The following is a 21,293-nucleotide window of genomic DNA, read 5'->3' as shown; positions in this document are numbered from 1 at the left end:
CCATTGTACCAGACATAGTACCTTGCTAGCCACAGAAACACTATTTTCTTCTGCTTCAGAGGAATAATGTGAACAATATATTTACATAAACATCTGCAAAACGTTCTTCGGCCAGAGTAAAAGAACCCTAAGTGTGCAAAATGCCCCTCAGGGCATGCCCATCATCAAGAACGTTGTAAATCATCAGCATGCTATTGTAACCATCTTCTCTTGTGTCCCATTTCTCTTAGTTAAACTATCTTACCTCTCTCCCTCCTTGTACAGCCTCCAATCTTTTCAAGCTTAAACCCTGAAAGAGAAAACAATACACTATTGTTACCTGGAAATAGCTAATGTTTACTACTAGTAGAACAATTTTGCAGTAAATAATTGATTTAGCAAATATCTGAATATGTATAATATTTGAATATATATATGCACATATATGTACATATGTTTATAACTTAATATGAGTTCATCTCCCTTCAAAAGCACACAACAAATCCCATTCCTTTTATCCCCTATAGTAGCTATGTATAATAAAGAAAGGCATAAGAATTGCAATGGAATGTGGTGTTAAACTACTTAATTCTTCCTTACTTTTCTTACTGTGTGTTCTTCCTCTCTCTCATTCCTTCCATTTTTTTAATCACTTTGTAGTGCATATTCATTCAACATTTACTATGGGTCAGATATTATGCTTGATATTGTAGTAAGCAAATGGTAAATAGCCCATTGAATTTAGAAGAAATATAGGGACACAAAAAAGTGTGATGTTGAAACTTTTGGAGAGCAATTTTAGGTGTATACACTTTCTCTGTTTATTAACACACATTTGCTTATTTTGACAGAGTTACAGAGAGAGAGACTGAGACACAGAAAAATCTTCTGTTAACTGGTTCCTCCCTGGAGGACCACAGTGGCCAGCACTGGGCCAGGTGGGAGCCAGAAGCCAGTAGTTTCATCCATGTCTCCTACATGGGTGGTAGAGGCCCAAACAATCAAGCCATCATCTGCTGCTTTTCGCGGGCCACTAGTAGGTGGGTGGATTGGGAGTGGAGCAGTTGGGACACAGATTGTTGCCCGTAGGAGATGCCAGCATCACAGACGTCAGCTTTGCTATGTTACAATGCAGCCTCTCTGAGCATTGCTTTTAAGGGAGTGGAAACACACACACACTGACAAACACAGAAATGAGTAGCCTTTGAGCACCCTCATAGGAATGGAGGGGAGAAGGCAAACAAAAGCGTGTGCACTAAAGAGAAAATAAAGGTACTCTAAACACCTGCCACTCAAAGGGTCATCCAGAAATGCATGAGGAATACAAATCTCAGAGTCCAAACCCAAACACTGTGCAAGAGGATAAATTTTAGCCAAATTTGCCTTTGATTAATATGTCCACCAAAGTATGAAAAACATTGCTCTAAGGTGACAGGAGATCTGAGCTGCCTAGTTGGCCTGCACTGCGAGTTGGGCAAAGAGGAACAGTGAAAACTCAGGTATGGAAAACTGGTCAAACTAGAATTCTTTCAAAAGGAGTTTGGACAATGTGTTTTTAAAAAATGCTGACTTTGTTCATTGTGTTTGAAACCTGAAGCAAAAACATTTAAAGAATCAAATACAAGTAAAAATAAGAATTTATTTATTCTTACATATTCTTAAATATGTAAGAACCTACCTATTCTTAAAATGCAATCCATATCTGCATTTAATTTTCTCCCTTTAACCACAGAAAGGCTACAGGGGAACATTTGGAAAGGATACTAATACATATTCGGATTTTATTTATCACAATTTTTTTTTCATATCGCTCTGCTTAATTTGTTCTTTCTATAACTCTTTCAAATAAATAAATATTATTTTTTATTTTTTAAAGATTTATTTTTTTATTGGAAAGTCAGATATACAAAGAGGAGGAGAGACAGAGAGGAAGATCTTCCATCCAATGGTTCACTCCCCGAGCGGCTGCAAGGGCTGGCGCTAAGCCAATCCAAAGCCAGGATCCAGGAGCTTCTTCCTCTAGGTCTTCCACCAGGGTGCAGGGTCCCAAAGCTTTGGGCTGTCCTCAACTGCTTTCCCAGGCCACAAGCGGGAAGCTGGATGTGAAGCAGGGCCTCCAGGATTAGAACCAGTGTCTATATGCGATCCCAGCGCATGCAAGGCAAGGACTTTAAGCACTATACTATCGCACTGGGCCCTGTTTTTTACTTTTCCTATTATTATTATTTCCAAAGATGCAATTTTGTAGATGTAGCGATTCCTCCCCCGTTCTCTTCACCTTCCCTCCCCATTTTCTCCTCTCAGCATATTTCCCCATATTATCACAGTAGTAATAGTTACAAGTTCAACACTGTGATTTAAGTATATCACGATTTAAGTACAAGTATTACAAATATAGGCAAAATTGAAAAGTGTGTATCATAATGTCAAGCTATATTTAACTGTTTTTTGGGACTCATAAATCAATCTTAAAAAAATAAAAAAGACCTGGTTTTCAGCAGCCTCTAAAGTCATATGAATATTTAAACTAGCTACTCCACTTCCAATCCAGTTCCAGGCTAATTATCTACAAAGAGCAGTGGACAACAAATGTTTGAGGCCCTGCCATCCACACTGGAGACCCAGTAGAAGCTTCTGGCTCCTGGCTTTGGCCTTGCTCAGACCTGGAGAATGAACCTGCAGACAGAAAGTCACTGGCTCTTCTCTCTACATATAGCTCTTTCAAATAAATTAAGAACATTTAAAATATTTATTTTTTCATGTCTCTTTGGAAAACACAAACTTAGCAGATTTAAGCATTGCCATTTCAAATGTTTTTGTTACCATTTTGAATTGGTAACCTTTTTTTTTGCAATGACATTCATTCAATTTCTTTTTGTATTTACAAACTTAAACAGCCACTAAATAAAGAATTCAACAGGTGGCAATGAGAAAATCTATTGTTCCTCAGAAGTATAAGTAAGTGCTATAAACAAGAATTAAATCTCAACATGTTAGGATTAGCCATATGCATTATATTTTTTTATACCCTATGTATTAGTTACCAAAATCAGAGAAGATACATATTTTGCAGACTGGCTTATTTTGCTTTTATGAGAATGGCCTAGTGGTCTAAAACTGCAACCTTTTTGTTGTAAAAGATTTCATTCCTTTGTATGGTTGAGTAGCGTTCATTTGTTTACATACGCACTTTATTCAGTTATCAGTTGGTGGACATCTTGGTTGAGTCCATAACTTACCTAATATGATTTAATTTATTGTACACATAAGGCTTTTTTTCCCTCTAATGAAAATATGATTAGCACTTAACTCTATGTGTTTGTTCATCACCAACACATTTGATATAAAAGAAAGCATCTTCTTTGTTTAGTCTGACAGCAAAGAGAGGCATTGTGTGTTCCCCTCCCCTTCTGCAGACCCAGGAGGGAGGGCAGAGACATCTCTCTCCCATCTTCTCCCACTGTCCCTATCTGTCTCCGTACTAATTGCTAGCACACATGGGTCTGGAATGCATCTATGTTGTAATGAACATTAAAGAATCAAATAAAAAAGAAATTGGCCTATATGAAAGATAAGCTAAACTTAAATTATATATTTTCTAGCATCATATTTTAGTTCATAAGAAAATACTGATGTTAATCCCATTGTGATAAACAGTACATTGGCAGAATAATGTATTAGTTACTAAGCATCACAAAAACAACAGAATTTATAGAGTAATTCTTTTTCACTTAATGATAGTGTTTATGCTTTAAGGATTTGAAGGCTGTTTTACAGATACATCTCTTGATTTTTAAAAGTCATTTATTGAATTGTTTAAAGAAAAACACATGAACCCAAATTATAACTACAGCTTTAATTTTTTAAATAGGCATTTGTATGCTGACTTTCGAAACAAACGGGAATGAAAATAGCAAACTGGTTATTCTTGTAAATAAGTAAAAGCCCAATTTCAATTATAGAAAACTGTCTACACTTACAAGAGCACATTTTCAAAAGGCTAAATGTCATAGAAAGAGGATATGAACAAAATATTAGAACATTTTGTAAACCTGGTAGTTTGAACTAAAAATAAATTCTGAAGTGGTATTCATGCTTTTTATTTTTGGAATCTTAAGAAGAGTTTATAATGTGAAAATTTTGAGTCACAGCATGCAGGTTTAACTTTCCAGTTCACTACTTCATTTTATGATTTTGTCAAGAACTTTTATAATCTCCTTCAGCATTACCTTTTGCTCTAGAAAAAAAAAAATCAAGTTTAGCCACTACCTCATCTAATTGCCATAAAGACTAACATTGACTATCACTGGCAGGTGAGGAGGGAACCAGGAGACGGAGAAACATCTCTTTCTCTCTCACTTGCTCTCTTACTTTATATAAATTTAAATAAATCACAGCAAAAGAAAAAAGGATTCATGGCCATGAGAGCCTCTCAAAGCCATGACTTTGTGAATCATGCCACAGAAATTGTCTCCTTTTTCTCAGGGATCCAGCACTTCCCTTGTTGGCTTTTAATCTATGAAAACCATCTGATATATTTAGTCCCATTTTCAAAGCATTATATTTACTTTTTTAAAGAAAGGAACTGGGAGCTTCAATGTTTTAAATGATGTGATCTGAGTGTCATATCTAGTAGCTACAATAATGCAACTGAATCCAATATGTCAAGAACCTGGAAGCCAAATCTATCCTCTGATCCTTGGTCAACCTTTAAATAGCCATAGCAGTCAAATATGTATTGAGTTACATGTTGGTCGATATTTATTATAATATGAAAATAATTTACGAGTTATAATGTTTCCTTAAAGCAACACAGCAGTTAAGAGCAGTTGAGTATTAAGACTTAGAAGGAGGGAAAGAGAGATAGACGGGAGAGAGAGAGAGAAAGGAAGAAGGGAGGAAAAGAGGGAGGAAGGGAGGAAGGGAAGGGAGGGAGGGAGGGAGGGAAGGACCCAGCACATCTGCATTTTGGAACACAGTGGTTTAGAAGTAAACTGGCCAGGGTGGGTTTTACACACCATGTACGTTATGTAAAATGTTTGTTTGGTAACCATTTCCACTCTAGAGGAGTATAAAACCAATCTTCACAATGAAAACTGAAGCTGGTTATCTGATGGCAAGAATTTAGGAGTGACATTGGCAAAGGAGTAGCGATCTAAGAAAATGAGACATATAAAAATAGTACTTTGCACTAAACTGTGTTTTAAATGGGAAGTGGAGTGATTTCTGTTATATACAATTTGAAGGCTGATATATCATAACTGGTAAAAGAAGATCTGCCTGAATATCAGAGAAATGTGAATCTTCAGATTGGAAAGTCATATGCCAAAAATGGGAAATGTGTTAAGGAAAGTATCAACTGTACGTTGAAGCCTCTGTTAGGCAAACTGCAGTGAACTTGATTTTGGCTGTCTTACTGATAATGACTTTATAATAATGATAATAATCTTACTGATAATGACAAATATTCCTAGAGAATTCAGACTGTAATATCATCCCAACTAATCAAATATATGCATGACAAATGATATTTTTAAAAGAAATATTAGGGCCTGGCACGGTGACCTAGTGGCTAAAGTCCTCACCTTGCACGCTCCAGGATCCCATATGGTTGCCAGTTCTAATCCCAGTAGCCCCACTTCCTGTCCAGCTCCCTGCTTGTGGCCTGGTAAAGCAGTTAAGGATGGCCCAAAGCCTTGGGACCCTGCACCAGTTTGGAAGAGCTCCTGGCTTCTGATTGGCTCAGTACCACCCATTTCGGTCACTTTGGGAATGAATCATTAGATGGAAAATCTTCATCTCTCTCTCCTTTATCTATCTATCTATCTATCTATCTATCTATCTATCTATCTATCTATCTATGTAATAAAATACATAAATATTAAAAAAAGAAATATTAAAACCCAGGAAATAAAATTTATTTAATGTGCTCACTTACAAATATACCTTGAAATATTTTTTTGCATTTTGATTGTTTAATTTCTATTTACATATTGGAATAATCCATAAGTAAATTAATATTTTAATCTTATTCACTGAGAAAACCTGACATAAATTTTTTAAAAAAACATATCTACAAATCTAAAGCATATTAGTCAACCCAATGTTAACACAAGATTCACTAAAGTCTAATGGTTTTAAAGTCTATTGCATTATTCTTCAGAAATATATATCCAAAATGTATCAACATGTCTTGAAAGCAAATCATACTTGAAAGATTCTGGGGGCAATATCTGGGGAAATGTACATGTCTAACCGTACATATTTTCTCACTTATGCATATGAACCTGTTACATTCATCAAAATTAATCATCTGAGATTAAACTAAAATGTTATGAATTATAAGTGGGGACAGCATTACCCTACAGGAAATAGTCTTCAGTGTTAATAATTTTCATATTATAAGTTTCATATAATAATGGGTTATTAACACTGATATTAACATGGGTTAGTCAAGCATGAAGGGGAAAAAGCAATTAACTGAAAACAGAATCCCCGATGAATTTCTAAATTGATAACTGTATGAATACCCCCAATGTCACTTTTCTTTACATTAACAATGGAAGCAAGAGATAATCCATTTCCTAATGATCAGAAATTCTTACAAAACTGGGGTCATGTATGAAGACTTCTGATTCCCTGTAGACAACAAAACCAAAATAATCAGAGATGTCCTAATACCACTAAGTTCGATTGATTTGTTAGTTCTATATGTAAAGATATTGAGTAAATTGAATAGTTACTTGATTCCCAGCAGTATAAAGATTTCATTTGGATAATTCTTCACATGCAAAGTGTAATTATGACTTAAAAGGATTAAAACCACAATTTCTAAAGGCTTCCAACAATAGTGTGACTTCTTAACACTTAAGCTCAGGTATAGCAGTTCAGGAAAGAGGTAGACTTTAAACAGTTTGTAAGTATCTAACCTCTTCATCATACAGAAAGGAGGCTGGCACCCAGTGGACTTCAAGTGACAGCATTCATACTCAAACTCGGGTCACTGTTTCCCAAATCCAGAATTATCTTTGTTGAACCATATCATTCTAGCAGTTCTCTAAAAAAAATCATTGTCTTAAATGCCATATAACTTTTGGATCTCTCCCTAAGCATTTGTGGGCCAGATTCCACACATGGAAAATTGTACGCACATTGGGAATAAATGAGAAATGTCAAATAAGGCACAGGAGAGGATGCAAGATTAAGATGTTGTGTTCTTGGTGTTATTCAAATTAAAAACTCATTACTCTACAATTATTAAAATAACTTTTAAAAAATGTGCTCACTGAACCAAGAATTTTTTTCCCCCAGTTTCTTATTTGGATTAATTCAATTCCTAGAATAAGCTTATTATATGTTAGAATCAAATAGTTCTTCTCACACTGGGATGAAATGAAAATAACCCTGCAGTTGTTCAGCTACACTTGATTTTGAACTGATTTCTTTGATAACATAAGACCCAGTACTTTATTTGTTCTTACTAGTGTTAGCTTCATTTTGCAGTCACGGATGTGGCACAAAAGAATGACAGGAGTGTCTGCCAAGCAGTTCTGGCTCCCATGCTTCTTCTCAGAACATATATCTGTGAGATAAAAGTGTAGTCTTGGAGAGTATGATAATGTTCAGCTCAAGGATTTGGTTTACTTATCAAGAAAATGATTGGGGGTCGAGAATATAGATTTGTTATGCATGATCTGTGTCCCAACTTTAAAACCTTTGAAGTTTATATTGCCTGTGTTCTGTTTTCATTTGAAGAAAAAGAGACAGGTTCCTTTTTAGATTTCTTTCTACGTATCTTTTTGTCCTAAATGATTTTTCAGTAAAATGGATGAAATTACTCAAGTATTAAATCCCAATAAGGGATTTGGCGTATGAATCCTGTTTTTCTTAATTTTTACATCTACTTACTCTTTTGTCAGCTTGCTGCAAATACTTCAGATTCAATGTCAATTTCTAATTAAATTGCTGTACAGAGATTACTAACCTTCACCTTATTTAAGATTCATTTTATAAATGCTAGGTTTGGGAGGCGTGACTAGTCATAGAGTTAGAGAATTGTCATGGAAACTTAGAGTTTCCCGTGCCTGCTTAAACAACCAAAACTGCAAGAATCCATTGTTGTTTTTTAAGGTCATGGATACAGTTACCGTGTTATCTCATATTCCTTTAATTTTATTTTGCAATTTGTTTAAATTTAATTTTCTTATATTATGTTGAAATCATAAAGCAAAGAGAGACGTTGGAATGCAAACAGTTGAATGTTTTATGGTGCTCATCAAGATTTGGACTAAAATGCATGTGAAGACAGACAGATGCCAAAATTGATCAAATTCTTTCTGACCTCTTTCTAAATTAGTTACTCTAGTCATTTCTCCCTTCAATGGAAACTGAAAGTTTTGAATTATACCTCATTTTCCATTTCAAAATAAAGATAATGTCCTCACTTTCAGTCACCCACTCAATCCTCACTACTGCATTGAGGCCATTTAAAAACGGGTGGCACAGCATGCCAATCATTTGCCTGGTGGCACCTATGCCATTGGGGGGGGTGGGCTGGCTCATGTCCTGTCTGCTCTACTTCCCAATTCAGCTCTCTGCATATAGCCTGGAAAAGTGGTGGAGGATGGCTGAAGTCCTTATGTCTCTGCAACTGCCTGGGAGACCTGGCAGAAGTTCTGACTCCCAGGTTTAAACTGGCCCAGCTAAGCACATTGCAGCCATCTAGGGAGAGAATCAGTGGATGGAAGATCTATCTCTGTATCCCCCTTTCTATAACTTTGAATTTCCAAGTAAAATAAATAAATCTTTAAAATAAATACTAAAATAAAATTGGAAGTCTTCATTTATTGTGTTAAGAAATATTTTGCAATTCCATTCCAGGATACTGTAAAAATGTACATACATGTATGTACAGATATATATATATATAAAACAAATATATTTATAATTGAGTGCAATATAGATGACAAGCACCTTTCAAAACATTTTACATGATTAATCTCTAATCTCTGTAATTACACAGCATCACAGGTGCCACCATTGTTTCACATCTTGGGAAACTGAAGGAATGAGAAATTAACTTGCCTAGCGAAGCAAAACCCAAAGAAAGAATAAATAGTGAGTCTGGAGTAACAAATCATGGACTTCCTTTTACAAGGACTACATGTACTACCTCCAAAAGAAACTACTAGTACATTTGTATGCGTGTTGAGATGAAAACATGTATTAAATGAGTGTGTTTTAAAATAACTGGTTTGGTAGCTGGCACTGTGGCATAGAAGGTGAAGCCATTGTATGTGATGCCAGCATCCTTTATGAACACTGATGCAACTTTTAGATGTTCCATTTCTGATCTAACTCCGTGTAAATGGCAGGGAAAAGCAGAAGATAGTTGAAGTGCTCGGAGCCCTGCCCCTCATCCAGAACATCTGGATGAATCTCCTGGATCCCAACTTTGGTCTGGCTGCTGTTGCAATCATCTGGCAAGTGAACCAGCAGAGGGAAGGTCTTTTTCTCACCCAATCTCTCCCTCTCTTTCAAAATAAATAACTATATATAGGCAGCAATCATATACATATTGTCATAAATGAACCATATAATGGAGACTCGAGTACTGGGAAAGCTCAAAGAAGCAATGCAGTTTGGTATCTCTACTTCTCAATGAACAAAAGGCCCCCAATGAAACTAATAAGGATAACTTGACAATCTGATGCTACCCACAATGTCATAATAAACATAAAATGCAGAATGTTGAATTGTGACTGCAGCTGAAAGACTATCTTATTGTAGCAATGTGGAGGAAAATATTTGTTTTAGGTGGGAGAGAATGCGAAGGAAGAAAAGGGGAGAAGCACTATTCCTACAAAATTGTATAATGGAAAACAATCATTGAAAAATAAGTTTGTGAATAAATAAGGGGCTAAACGTTCATTAAGTTATTAAGATTCATTCTAGGATTGTGTTAAAATTCAAGGAATTCATCTATGCCATGGCAGTTGTACATTCTCAAGAGGTAAACGCAAGGTAAATTATTGGTTTTAAGTTAGGATTTGGAAATCACTGTGGGGGGAAAAAAAAACATTAAAGTAAATGACATTGGATTCCAGAGTTCCTGATTCCTTACAAAGAAATGTGAAATTCAAGTGAAATATTTCCTGAGGCACACAAAGATTAAAAGAAAATTAATGTCACTGTATGGGCATAAATAACATTTCATAGAGTTTGTCAGTGATTATCATTGCTCTAGGCTAACAAAAAATATTAAAGTAGTGTAACACTCCTATGCCTCTAGTTTTCTAGCAGCTCTCATCTTGGTGCATGCTACAAGTTAAATTCCTTCTTCTTCAGGAACTCGAGTCGTCATATTTTGATACAGAAAATTTCATTTGGAACCTGGGTAATATCTAGTGTTTCTGATGTTCATAGTCGGCTGGTGATTTCTGATAAAAATATTTGTTCATTTCAGATATGAAACCAATCATTAACATAGAATTTCTAGTAACATTTAATGTGACATTGTTTCTGATAATTTCTAATTGGTAATCCAATTCTAAGACAGGGTGCTAAGGTTTAGGAAGCAAGTAACCTCAATGTTGTCAGTGAAAATAGTCTAACAGTAAATTTAAACATAACTAGCACTTAAAAGTAGCATATGGCATTATATAAAGTGATTATTTTGCTATTTGAAAAATTATCCCCTTATGATACTGTTGATTGGATGTCTAGTAAATTGTTCTTTATTTTCTTAAAATCACACACACACACATACACACACACACATATATATGCCAAGGTTGGGAGAAAAAGAAGGGATACACTGAAATAATTCATGAGGAAGAATCAGTAGCTAGACTTTGGTAATTTATCTATTAACCAATCAATTGGAATCACTTCAGACTCTATCTCTTTCTGGATGTCATGTCCCAATATGACAATATTTTGGCCTTCCTGATAGTTCTTAAAATGCCAGGCATTTGTTCACCCTAGCCTTTAGAATGCACATGTTCATCTTCTATGAAACTCATTCAGATAACTGCATGATCAACTTGCACAACTTTCCAATTCTAACTTATCTCTCAGGTTCTCAGGGAGGGGTAATAAATAAAGGCCATCACTTTATCCATGTAAGCGTGTATAAAATCTGTTCACATGTTACAGGATTCCATTCTTACTGAGTATTGTCTGTATTTATATACTAGACTGTAACTCTCACAAAGGTAAAAATAGTTGTTGTTCTGTTTTCTAAATCATCCCAATTGCTAAAAGAGTACTGGCTGCATGTCAGATGCTAAGTATTTAGGTAAATGTCTTTAAGATGAACAGAATATTTCTTTTTCTGTCATCCATTTATTTAAATATTTCCATGAAATCTGTGCTATATTAATTTATACCTGAAAGTTATTAAAATTGATGTTGTCTTTAAAGATGTATGACATAGAATAAGCTTATTCATTCTTATTAAACTTACATCACCAAGCATACACAATTTCATTGTTAACATTAAGAAATTTAGCATTTCTCTGATCAAACTACTTCTATTTGGAAGACACAGGAGAACATGCTGATTTGTTTTCCATGCAATGCCTAAGCAAAAAAATCAATGGCAAAGATTTCTCTTAAAATTACTGAATCAAATAATCCCTTAGATCATATTTATTGACTGAACTATATCCCCTTTATACCAAGATGAAAATGATTACTGCAGGATCAAATACAAGTATAACACATCAAAAACAGAAACCAATTTGAAATAAAATGAAAGAAATAGATTATAGGAATTATCTACAATACCCTGAGCTAATAGTTTAGTTTGAACCTGATATAAGAAAATTTAACTGATTTAGATCAGAAAGATTAAATCTTTATAATAAGTTGATGCCAGCTTATTGAAATGGTAAAATTTTGTATAATTATATAAACCAAATTCTAAGTGGCATTCTGATCCTGACAGTGACACTCGATTTCTTCTTGCTAAATTGTCTTTTGACAAGGATCCAAAAGTGGCTAGAAGATGCTTTAATTGATTTTTTATTCCATATGCTTCTCTGGTCAATCCAAGTTTCTGTTCCTCTTCTTTTCATATTCCAAGTACTTGTAACAGTCTGTATTAAAAGGCAGAGTATTTTCTCGTATAAAGGGCACTATGATCTGCAGAAACCGCAACATCTGCAGCTCCTCGAAATGGTTGAATTGCTAAAGGAGCTCTGCAGCTTCTCTGCTGCTCATTTCTTATCACCAAGAGTGGGCGTCTCACTCCACTCAGCAGGCGTGCCTCTTGATACAGCCCTCTCTCGCCTGTGTCGGCAGGGGCTCAGGTCAACAGTTCCTATATGCTCCCTGATCCAGTTTCCACATTGTCTGATACATTGGAACATAGTCAACTGCCAGGCCAAATACCTGCCACAATAACTATGAAAAAATAAACAATTATTTAAAGTGAATGAGGTTTTAAAAATAGGCTTTAATGATGGACATATGATTGTGTATGAAAACTATACTATAGTAATAATATAGGGGAACTCAGTGAGGGGGAGGGGATAAGGGAAATCCCAGGGCCTATGGAATTGTATCATAAAATGATAATAATAAAAAGAAGTAAAAAATAATAATTATTTTTTAAAAAGAAATAGACTTTAGTATTCACAATTCAAATTCATTCAAAAGAAAAGGGATATTAATATTGATTTTTTTTTTCTTTAAGGTTTGACCTTAAGCAAATCTAAATCTTGGAGAACACAAGAAAAATTAGGAAACTGTACTAAGTGATGCTGAATGTTTCTTTTAGTTCTAATATTCTGGGATTTTTCAAAAAATAACCTTTAAAACTTCTTAATATCTGACTTACATTATCCAATCAATTTCAACTTAAGAACTGTATCAATAATTGTGGATTTTCACTAGCAGTATTTTACTGCTTCTCTTACAAAACAAAGCAAAACAACAACAACAACAACAACAAAACCCTTTAGTTCTTATAACAGCTGTCTGAAATATTAAACAAGTGACCATTGCAAGAACACATTATTTAACCACTGCTCATAAGACAGCATTTTTAATGATTATCATGTTGAAAACTGGCAAATCTTTCAGTATTTCCATTTAAAATTATTTTAGCCATATTATTCATAGTGTATAACTAGACATTGTCAGAGTAACTCTATTGCAGACTCAATATTAAACAAACAAATCAGATTGTGTCAGAATCCACTGCTGGAGATCTTACTTTATTAAATGTGTTTATTTCTGTCATTATTAATTTCTAGGAACAGAAAAAATGAACAGAAAAATAAATTTGTAGTCTCATGACTGCAAGTCAGAAAATGTACTATGGCTTACATTTTCATCTGACAGATCAATGTTCCACAACTTGAACAGATCAATGTCCAATAATGTAATTTAATGCCTTCTGAAACACAAAATTCTACCTGCAAATAAAATGAGCATTTTTATTTCCCCATAGCATCTATTCTGAGCTAACCACGTTTACCTCCAAATTTTTAGAAATTGAATCCCTCTAGGAAATTCATAACAACACAGAAAAGAATATCATAACTAATTGAGTGTATTTTAGTTCTCCCAATCTGGTAGTAACATAACGTATTTTATATTAGGTTATTTAAATACGCCGAAGCTTTAAATGGGTAATTTTCTATCATTGAATTTCCATTCAAACTAGTACTTTTATTTCTAATGCTAAGAAGGAGCTAATTAAATATATTCCACAGTTGCATTTGGCAAGAATTATGCAGGATGTAGCAGTTGGGTAGATCGATTTTTTTTTAAGATGGATTTTATTTTTATTGGGAAGTCAGATATACAGAGAGGAAGATCTTCCATCTGATGATTCACTCCCCAAGTAGTCACAATGGCAGGAGCTGAGCCCATCCAAAGCCAGGAGCCAGGAGCCAGGAGCCTCTTCCAGGTCTCACACATGGGTGCAGGGTCCCAAGTCTCTGGGCTGTCCTCAACTGATTTCCCAGGCCACAAGCAGGGAGCTGGATGGGAAGCAGGGCCACTGGGATTAGAACCGGTTTCCTTATGGGTTCTCCGCACGTGGAACATGAGGACTTTAGCCACTAGGTTACCACGCTAGCCGTATATAGATTTTTGAAATTAAATGTGTATAATATCTCCAACACCTCCAATGACAAAAATTCTCTGAATCAAGTTGATTGCTATGCTCTGATGGAAAAGCTAGGAAAGAGCAATCTGATCATGGCCTGCAGGTCTGGTATTACTTCTTACGGCAGAGAACTAATTAGAAAAAGTACTGTTCAGTTTTACAGACTTCAATCCACATTGCAGCTTTTCCAACAAGGAGCTAGCAAACCTGTGAGAAAGAGAATCATTCTTATCCACTCTGCTCAACCATTACCAGGGGTGCAATTTCCCTTAAATGCAATTGTACCAAACTCTCTTTCTCTGACCATCACTTAACCAGCCCCACAGCTCTCCTTGTTTTCTGATTTGAGAAGTTGCTTTGACTGCCTACTCTTAAGGAGGCACTGCTCCTTGTATTGGGTCCAAACAGAGAATGCTTTTGTCATATTGCTTACATTTTCTGCAGACAGATCCTCCCACATCTCACATAAGGGCTTATAGACTGCCAACAGTAAGACAAAACTTCAGAAATTATCTAGTTCGTTTTCCTTATTTCCTTTGCGAGAAATTGAGGTTGAGATAAGAAATATGACTCCTGGCGATTCCCCAGGCAGGTGGTGGGGAGACATGGTATCTAGGATGTCAGTATTCGCTCTACTTCTCTATGCATGCCAGGGATCATTATCTGGTCCAATCTGTTTATACAACACCTTTTTTTTTATTATTCTTTCTTTATGCTTTTTTAAAAAATTGTGCTGTGGTGGTGACCTGTTTGAGAGCGTTACACTTTCCAGTTTGCTCTGTTCTGAGTCACCTTCAATTTCGAGTTTTGTTTTGTTTAATTGTTGTCTGACACCTTAGGAGCAATCTTGGCTGCAAAAGAGGCCAGCTGAGTCCCTAAGGTTTACTGGTCTGCTTTTCATCTCTCCTCTGTTGCTAACTGTGAGACCATTTGGCAACAGTTTACTCAGCCCCTTAAGATAATTAGCTTTTCCTCAGAATGGCATGGATTTTCAGGAGGAAAATATGCAACATTTGTTTCAGAATCCCCATCTAACATTTGTTGAAATGTGACCCACTTTGGTAAGTGTGATATTTTTGAAAATAATTTAAAGAATGTCCCCAATAAAGTAATCTCTTTGTGTCTTGGTTTCAAATTATTTATAATACTATCCTAAGGACATCTTGTTTCAGTAATTGACTAATAAAAACCTCCCTCCAACATACCATAGTATAAATTAGGTAAAATAATGAAAGTCCATGAATAATGTTTTATACAGTAATGGCACACTTCATATAATTTTATTTTCGTAGATATAAGCAAGCACACTTAGTACTTAAAATGAAGAATGAACTATACATGTCAAACGTATCAGCATTTACCTAGCATTTCAGTTCAGCAATCTTACTGTTGAAAGATATTCAAATTCCAGTTAGAAAATTATGACTAAAAGTTTTTAAAGTATGATTTTCTAGACAATTCTATACATGTAAATAATTCAATATTTAGCATTTAATTAACTGTAGTGACATTTAAATTTTCTATTAATAAGTGGAATATACTTTTTCAAATAGTTTGTTAAGCATACCAGAATAATCAGTAAGTTCTTGTTAAATTTTTATTGTTCCTTTTTCAAACAAGAAGGAAATCCACATGGAGCATTAAAAAGAACAAATGTTATTATTTTCCAACACCACAGGAAATAATTTGCTACTCAATATCCAATGGTAAGATTTCCTTTCTGTGATCAGAAAGAGGTGACTCAATCCCTTTGGTCTGAAATTCATAACGCTTTCAACTTTGGCTAAGTTCCCACTTCTGATTTCATTTATTTATTTATTTTATAATAAGCAACATTAATACTAAAATATGATCATAATGGACCATTATTATGTTTTAATATGCTATTGCGCTGCCCTGAAATACACCAAAGTAATCAATAATTCCCAATAACCTGACATTCAGAATGTTGGTTGCTAATCACAAAACTATCATTTATAGCACTTTTGCTAAAGAAATCTTTCAAGATGATAAATAGCAAATGTCTCTTGTGTCCGGAGTCTTCTTAAATATTCCGAAGGAATTCAGCTTACCTTCTCTAATACTTCTCTAATCCTCTGATTATAAAAGCACTCAACATGGTCACTTCTATGTTAACTACCCCCATGTATACCTCTGAACTTCTACAGCGTTAAGGTTACAAAAGCACTTTGGTAAGGTATGGTCTGTCAATTTCTTTGTTTTTCTTTTCTTTCCCCCCCCAACTTTTTTTTTTTTTTGAATGTGCAGCATAGGATAGGTGAATAGACTAACAAATACGTGCTCTTGAATTACATTTAACAATCTTATTTTCACTGACTTTGCAGTGTAAATGAAACTGGAGAAAATTTTTTGAAAATCCAGGCCAAGATTACTAGTATTCTAATGACAACAGAGTACTATTATCATTTGATGTTCTTTCTCTTTTTGTACTGTGTGTTCTGTTACAAAATTCTGCTGAATTCCCCTGCTCCACATTTTGGCACAGGAAAAGGTACAGAATCGCACTAATAGTAGAAGTGCAGCGCTGCTCTGCAGAAGAGCCTGGTGCGGGGCAGGCCCTGGGCTGCTCTCCAGGAACTTGGCTTTCCAAGTTCCCTGCTCTGATCAGACTGTTTTGTTTGCCTAGGGCAGTGAATTAGCAGTATCAGCTTGATTTATGGTAAACACCTGCTTTCCTTCTGGGAGTCTGGGTTCCCGTGATTATGGTTGATCAGACAGGCAGAGATTGCCCGTCTGTCAGTTCTCAACAAAACCTCGCATTTTCAGTCAGCAGCAGACAATCTCAGGCAGAAACAGAGCATATGGACCACTGCACTGAGCTGCTGGGAGAACAGTTTCCATCCTCACTTTCTCCCTGTTACACTGCGAGAAAAGGTTCTCGGAACCTGGAGCACAGAGTTGTACAAACTCTGTGCATCCTTCTTTCTTCTTCCTGATCATGTGGTGCATCTTTCCTCTCCCAACCATGGCTGCGAGCACACTACCGGGGTTCTATGAGTCCTAGGGAAGCACCAATCATGTGGGATTCTTGGGACTTAAGTTATAGGAGGGAATGGACTATTTAGGTGTCATCCTATGTCTCTCTGGCAGACATTTTCCATTCATTGCGATGCTCTCATCACAAAAGGTGAATAATCCAGAGTTTTACACACATACACACAATTTTCCCTACATACTTAGTTACAATATTTATAATAATAGCACAGTTTAAACACGACTTTGCCACATTAAAACTTGGGTATAAAAACATAGAAAATGTATTTCTAGAAACTTCGTTTCAAAAGTTAATGGGGACTTAACATAGTAGAAAAAAAACATCGCTGGATTTTATGGTCAACTTTCTGTCCATTTCTCAGACCTGAGACCACAGGGAAGTTATGCAAGTTCAGTAGGAACCAATTCTGAGTATGCAAAAATGGGATAATAAAACTTTCCTAATCCTCATGTAAGGATCATGGATTTAATTAATTAAGTAGTATAATATAGAACTGAAGTTTGTTGTATTTAATTAGGATTTCTTTCTTCCCCAATTCTAGGTTTTGGACTAAAATCAAAAGGGGAAAAAAAAAGAAGCTCTATAGTTTCATTCAACTTTTCAGTTTCGTACAAGGTTATTCTAAAGCTGTCTCTGCCCTTACTCTGGAGTAAATAAACGAGTGTCTGAAGTAACTAATACACGCAAACGCTCAAGAATAACAAAAACTTATTACATATTTCTTTTTAATCCACCACCAAGCCTCTTTAGGAAGCAACTAATTCAAGTGAAAAAAGTTTGATAAATACAACTTAGATTATTGATTTTTATCTCAAATTATATATTTGTGTATAAATTGGGAAAATTAATAATAGTATAGTAATGTTTTTATTTTATGCAGGAGATCTCTGGTTCTCTGCCTGCCTGGCCCATCTGGGAGGCTGTAGGCACATGGCACAGTGAGGCTGTAGGAACACTGCAAACACACCCAGGGCAATCTTGGCTAACTGAGATCGCAACCTGGCCTGTTCACTGGGTATGCAGCAAGAGCGGTGGGCTGCACCCAGTTTCTCTTCTCTGTGTCTTTAACGAGCTATGCGAGGATTTCCTTGGTAAACAACTCTAGGAGGTCAAATATTACATTCAGCATGTAACAGGTTTGCCCTAAGACACAGCTTCCTGTACTTCCTGTGCTTCATGACCTAAAACTCGATTAGAGGGTCCAGAGAGTTAGATAACTTACTAGCTGGTCACAATGTCATTGTTGGCTGGCAGTACTATTGGAAGCACCCTTCCTCCTGTCCCCTTTCCCTACCCTATATAAGCTTGTGAGTTCTCTCAAATAAATGGACATCCATCACCACCAGTTTGTCTGCTTTGTTTCTGCAAAAGAACTCTGTTACCTCATCCCCTGGTGAATGCCAAGGGCTGCTGGACAGAAGACCCCTGAGAACTGTATTATATATTACAACCCAAGCACTTAACTCTGTTGATACATTACATGCATGTTATATCCTTTATCTCATTTATGCCCATATATCACACTACAAAGTAGGTACCTTTATACAGAACTTAAAGATGAATAATCAAAATAATCAAGACTTCAGAGGGTGGTACATACCCCAATGCCTAGTGAGGTTAGTGTAGAATAAGTGAAAGGACATAACTGTAGCCCCTAACACTGTTTTCTTCATTCTATGCTTTGATTTGGAACATAAAACTTCAAGATTTTATATTTCATTAGAAAATAATGATTTCTTACACAGATATATAATTTTTTTAAATTTCAAAAGTAACATATGCTTATAATATTAATGCAAATATTGTTTTACCTCTTAATATAGTTAATTAAAGTACTAAACTAGGCACAAAGAAGTCATCGATTATTTTTTGAACTTTGTTTTCCATGATTTTCTTGATATGTTTGTATAAATCAACATATACAAACAACAATTAAAAAATCCCAAACTTACAAAGTCAAATGATATTAAGGCAGACTTAATATCAGGGAATCATAGCAGAGATCATATTTGAGCTTGTTGAGAGAGATAATAAAACAATCATATTAAAGTTACTGAAAATAAAGTCTCCAAAATGTGAGTCAAGGATCAACACAGTAAATAAAGCTTTCTCTCACATGCACACACGTATTTGTATATATGCTAAATATATATATATTATAATATATGCTAAATCTATAATAATATATTAAATTTAGTATGTATTATATGCTTGTATAATACATAATAAATATATGTATAGTTTCTATATTTTATATATTCCCATTAAATATATGGATTCTTTACATTTGTATATGAAAATAGTAACAATACTAATCAGCTTGATTTTTAGAGATGGGTCACTTCAAGAAAAGGGACAATATGTTTTTATGTGGTCGACTTAGTATCAGTCCTAATCAATCTGCCTTGTAGAGACCATCTAATGGTAAAAAAAATAATTAGTTGCCACATGGTAGCCCAGTGCTAAAGTAGTAACCTTGCATGCACCAGGATCCCATATGGAAGCCAGTTCATATCCTGGCTGCTGCAGTTTCCATCCAGCTCCCTGTTGGTGGCCTGGGAAAGCCTTGGGAAAATGCACCTGCATGGGAGACCAGGAAGATGCTCCTGGCTCCTGTCTTCAGATCAACTCATCTCTGGCCATTGTGGCCACTTGAGGAATGAACAAGCAAATGGAAGATGTTATTCGGTATCTCCTTTTCTTTGTAAAATCTGCCTTTTCAGAAAAAAAAAATTGAGGAGAAACTTCTGAAGGAGGAGAACACAAAGAAAAAGAAAGAGGAGGAGGTGAAAAAGAAGAAAACTCCGTAGGTACCCGTGTGGGAGACCTGGAAGAGGCTCCTGGCTTCAGATCGACTCAGCTGCAACCGCTGTGGCTACTTGGGGAGTAAGTCAGCAGACAAAAGATCTTTTTCTCTGTCTCTCCTTCTTTCTATATATCTCACTTTCCAATAAAAAAATAAATAAATCTTAAAAAAAGAGAGAGTCAAAATAGAATAGTCTAGCAGTTCAAAATCTGGGGAGGTTAAGAACTTACTCAATGACATTTTAAAATAACTTGCCTCAGAGAATTTCCCAGTGGATATATAAATTCTAATGTCAGGTTTGCATTTTATATTTACAGCAATGAAAACAGATTCTCCTACTAAGATTGTCCTGCTTATTAACTTACCCCAGTATAGCCATGGATAAAGTATAATTTTTTGAAAAAGAACCAGTATATCATTTGTTTATTAAAACTAAAAAATTCTCAACATTTGCTAACAAATTATTCTGTTTGTCATTTGCCTATCTACATTTGTTAATGCCCTAAGCTGCCCATCTAAAATTGTAGGAAATAATATTGGTTTGAAAATAATAATAATGTTGGTGGAATAGTTTGAGTTAACCACTATCATAAGTCATGAAAAAATTTAAAGACAACGAGTCAAGAAGCACATTTTCAGAACTACTCATGCCCTGGCACTGATCTCAGGTAGGGACAATGACTTTGTTTCAGGACCATGCCTAAAAAGACTGATGGAGTGATTGCTCAACAGCCTGTACTGCGGCAGGAAAATTGATCCGAGAAAAAAGAAAGCAATTACTATTTTTGCAGGCATTTCAACAGTGATAGAGAGGGCTGTAGTAAACTTTCACTATTCAGACTTAGCAGGAACTTTCACAGGCCTGTAACACAGGTTTTCTTTTTTTACTCATAATGTCCTAAAGCAGAAAAACACATTTCATTGTGGTTCTGGTCATAGTTTGTACAAACGTCTTTGGGAAAAACCTTGCCAATGTAGGCTCAAGCTAGTTGAAATTAGTTTTTCTAAAGATGGGAAAGTAGTCACATAAAATGAAACCATGACTGATGAGCCTCTAATAAAGTTATAAATTGATAGAATGCTTTTTTTTTAAGTTATTGACTTGTAAGTTTATTTTTTTATCTTGCTAACAGAATATCTTTTCTGCTGTTCTCATCTTAAAAACACAAAACCGTATTTACATCTGATCAATTAGTTTGCACTCAAATATTTTTGTTCAAACAAATAGGAGTTATTACTAAATCTTTACCACAATAGTTTAAAATTCAATGTTGGAATTCATATTTTGGATACTCAGAAAAAATCATACACATTCTTTATGCATTCAGGTTAAGAAATACTTCATTGAAGTTAATATTGAAGATCATGAA

The 21,293-nt window shown here is 35.2% G+C and overlaps 1 protein-coding gene across 1 annotated transcript in view; it reads right to left on the bottom strand.

Annotated features, from left to right (window-relative positions):
• The window catches only part of CCSER1 (coiled-coil serine rich protein 1), a 1,046,074-nt gene that overhangs the window by 354,501 nt on the left and 670,280 nt on the right, over positions 1–21,293 (bottom strand). Inside the window, exon 10 of the mRNA XM_040967487.1 lies at positions 245–289. Coding sequence (XP_040823421.1) covers positions 245–289 — 45 coding nt within the window. The remainder of the gene's footprint in view (positions 1–244; positions 290–21,293) is intronic.

Source organism: Ochotona curzoniae, unplaced genomic scaffold, assembly GCF_017591425.1.
Source record: "Ochotona curzoniae isolate NIBS_2020 unplaced genomic scaffold, NIBS_Ocur_1.0 scaffold_4506, whole genome shotgun sequence".
Taxonomy (NCBI): Eukaryota; Metazoa; Chordata; class Mammalia; order Lagomorpha; family Ochotonidae; genus Ochotona; species Ochotona curzoniae.
Note: the sequence above shows the minus strand (reverse complement) of the source record. Positions and strands in the feature narration are given on the sequence as shown.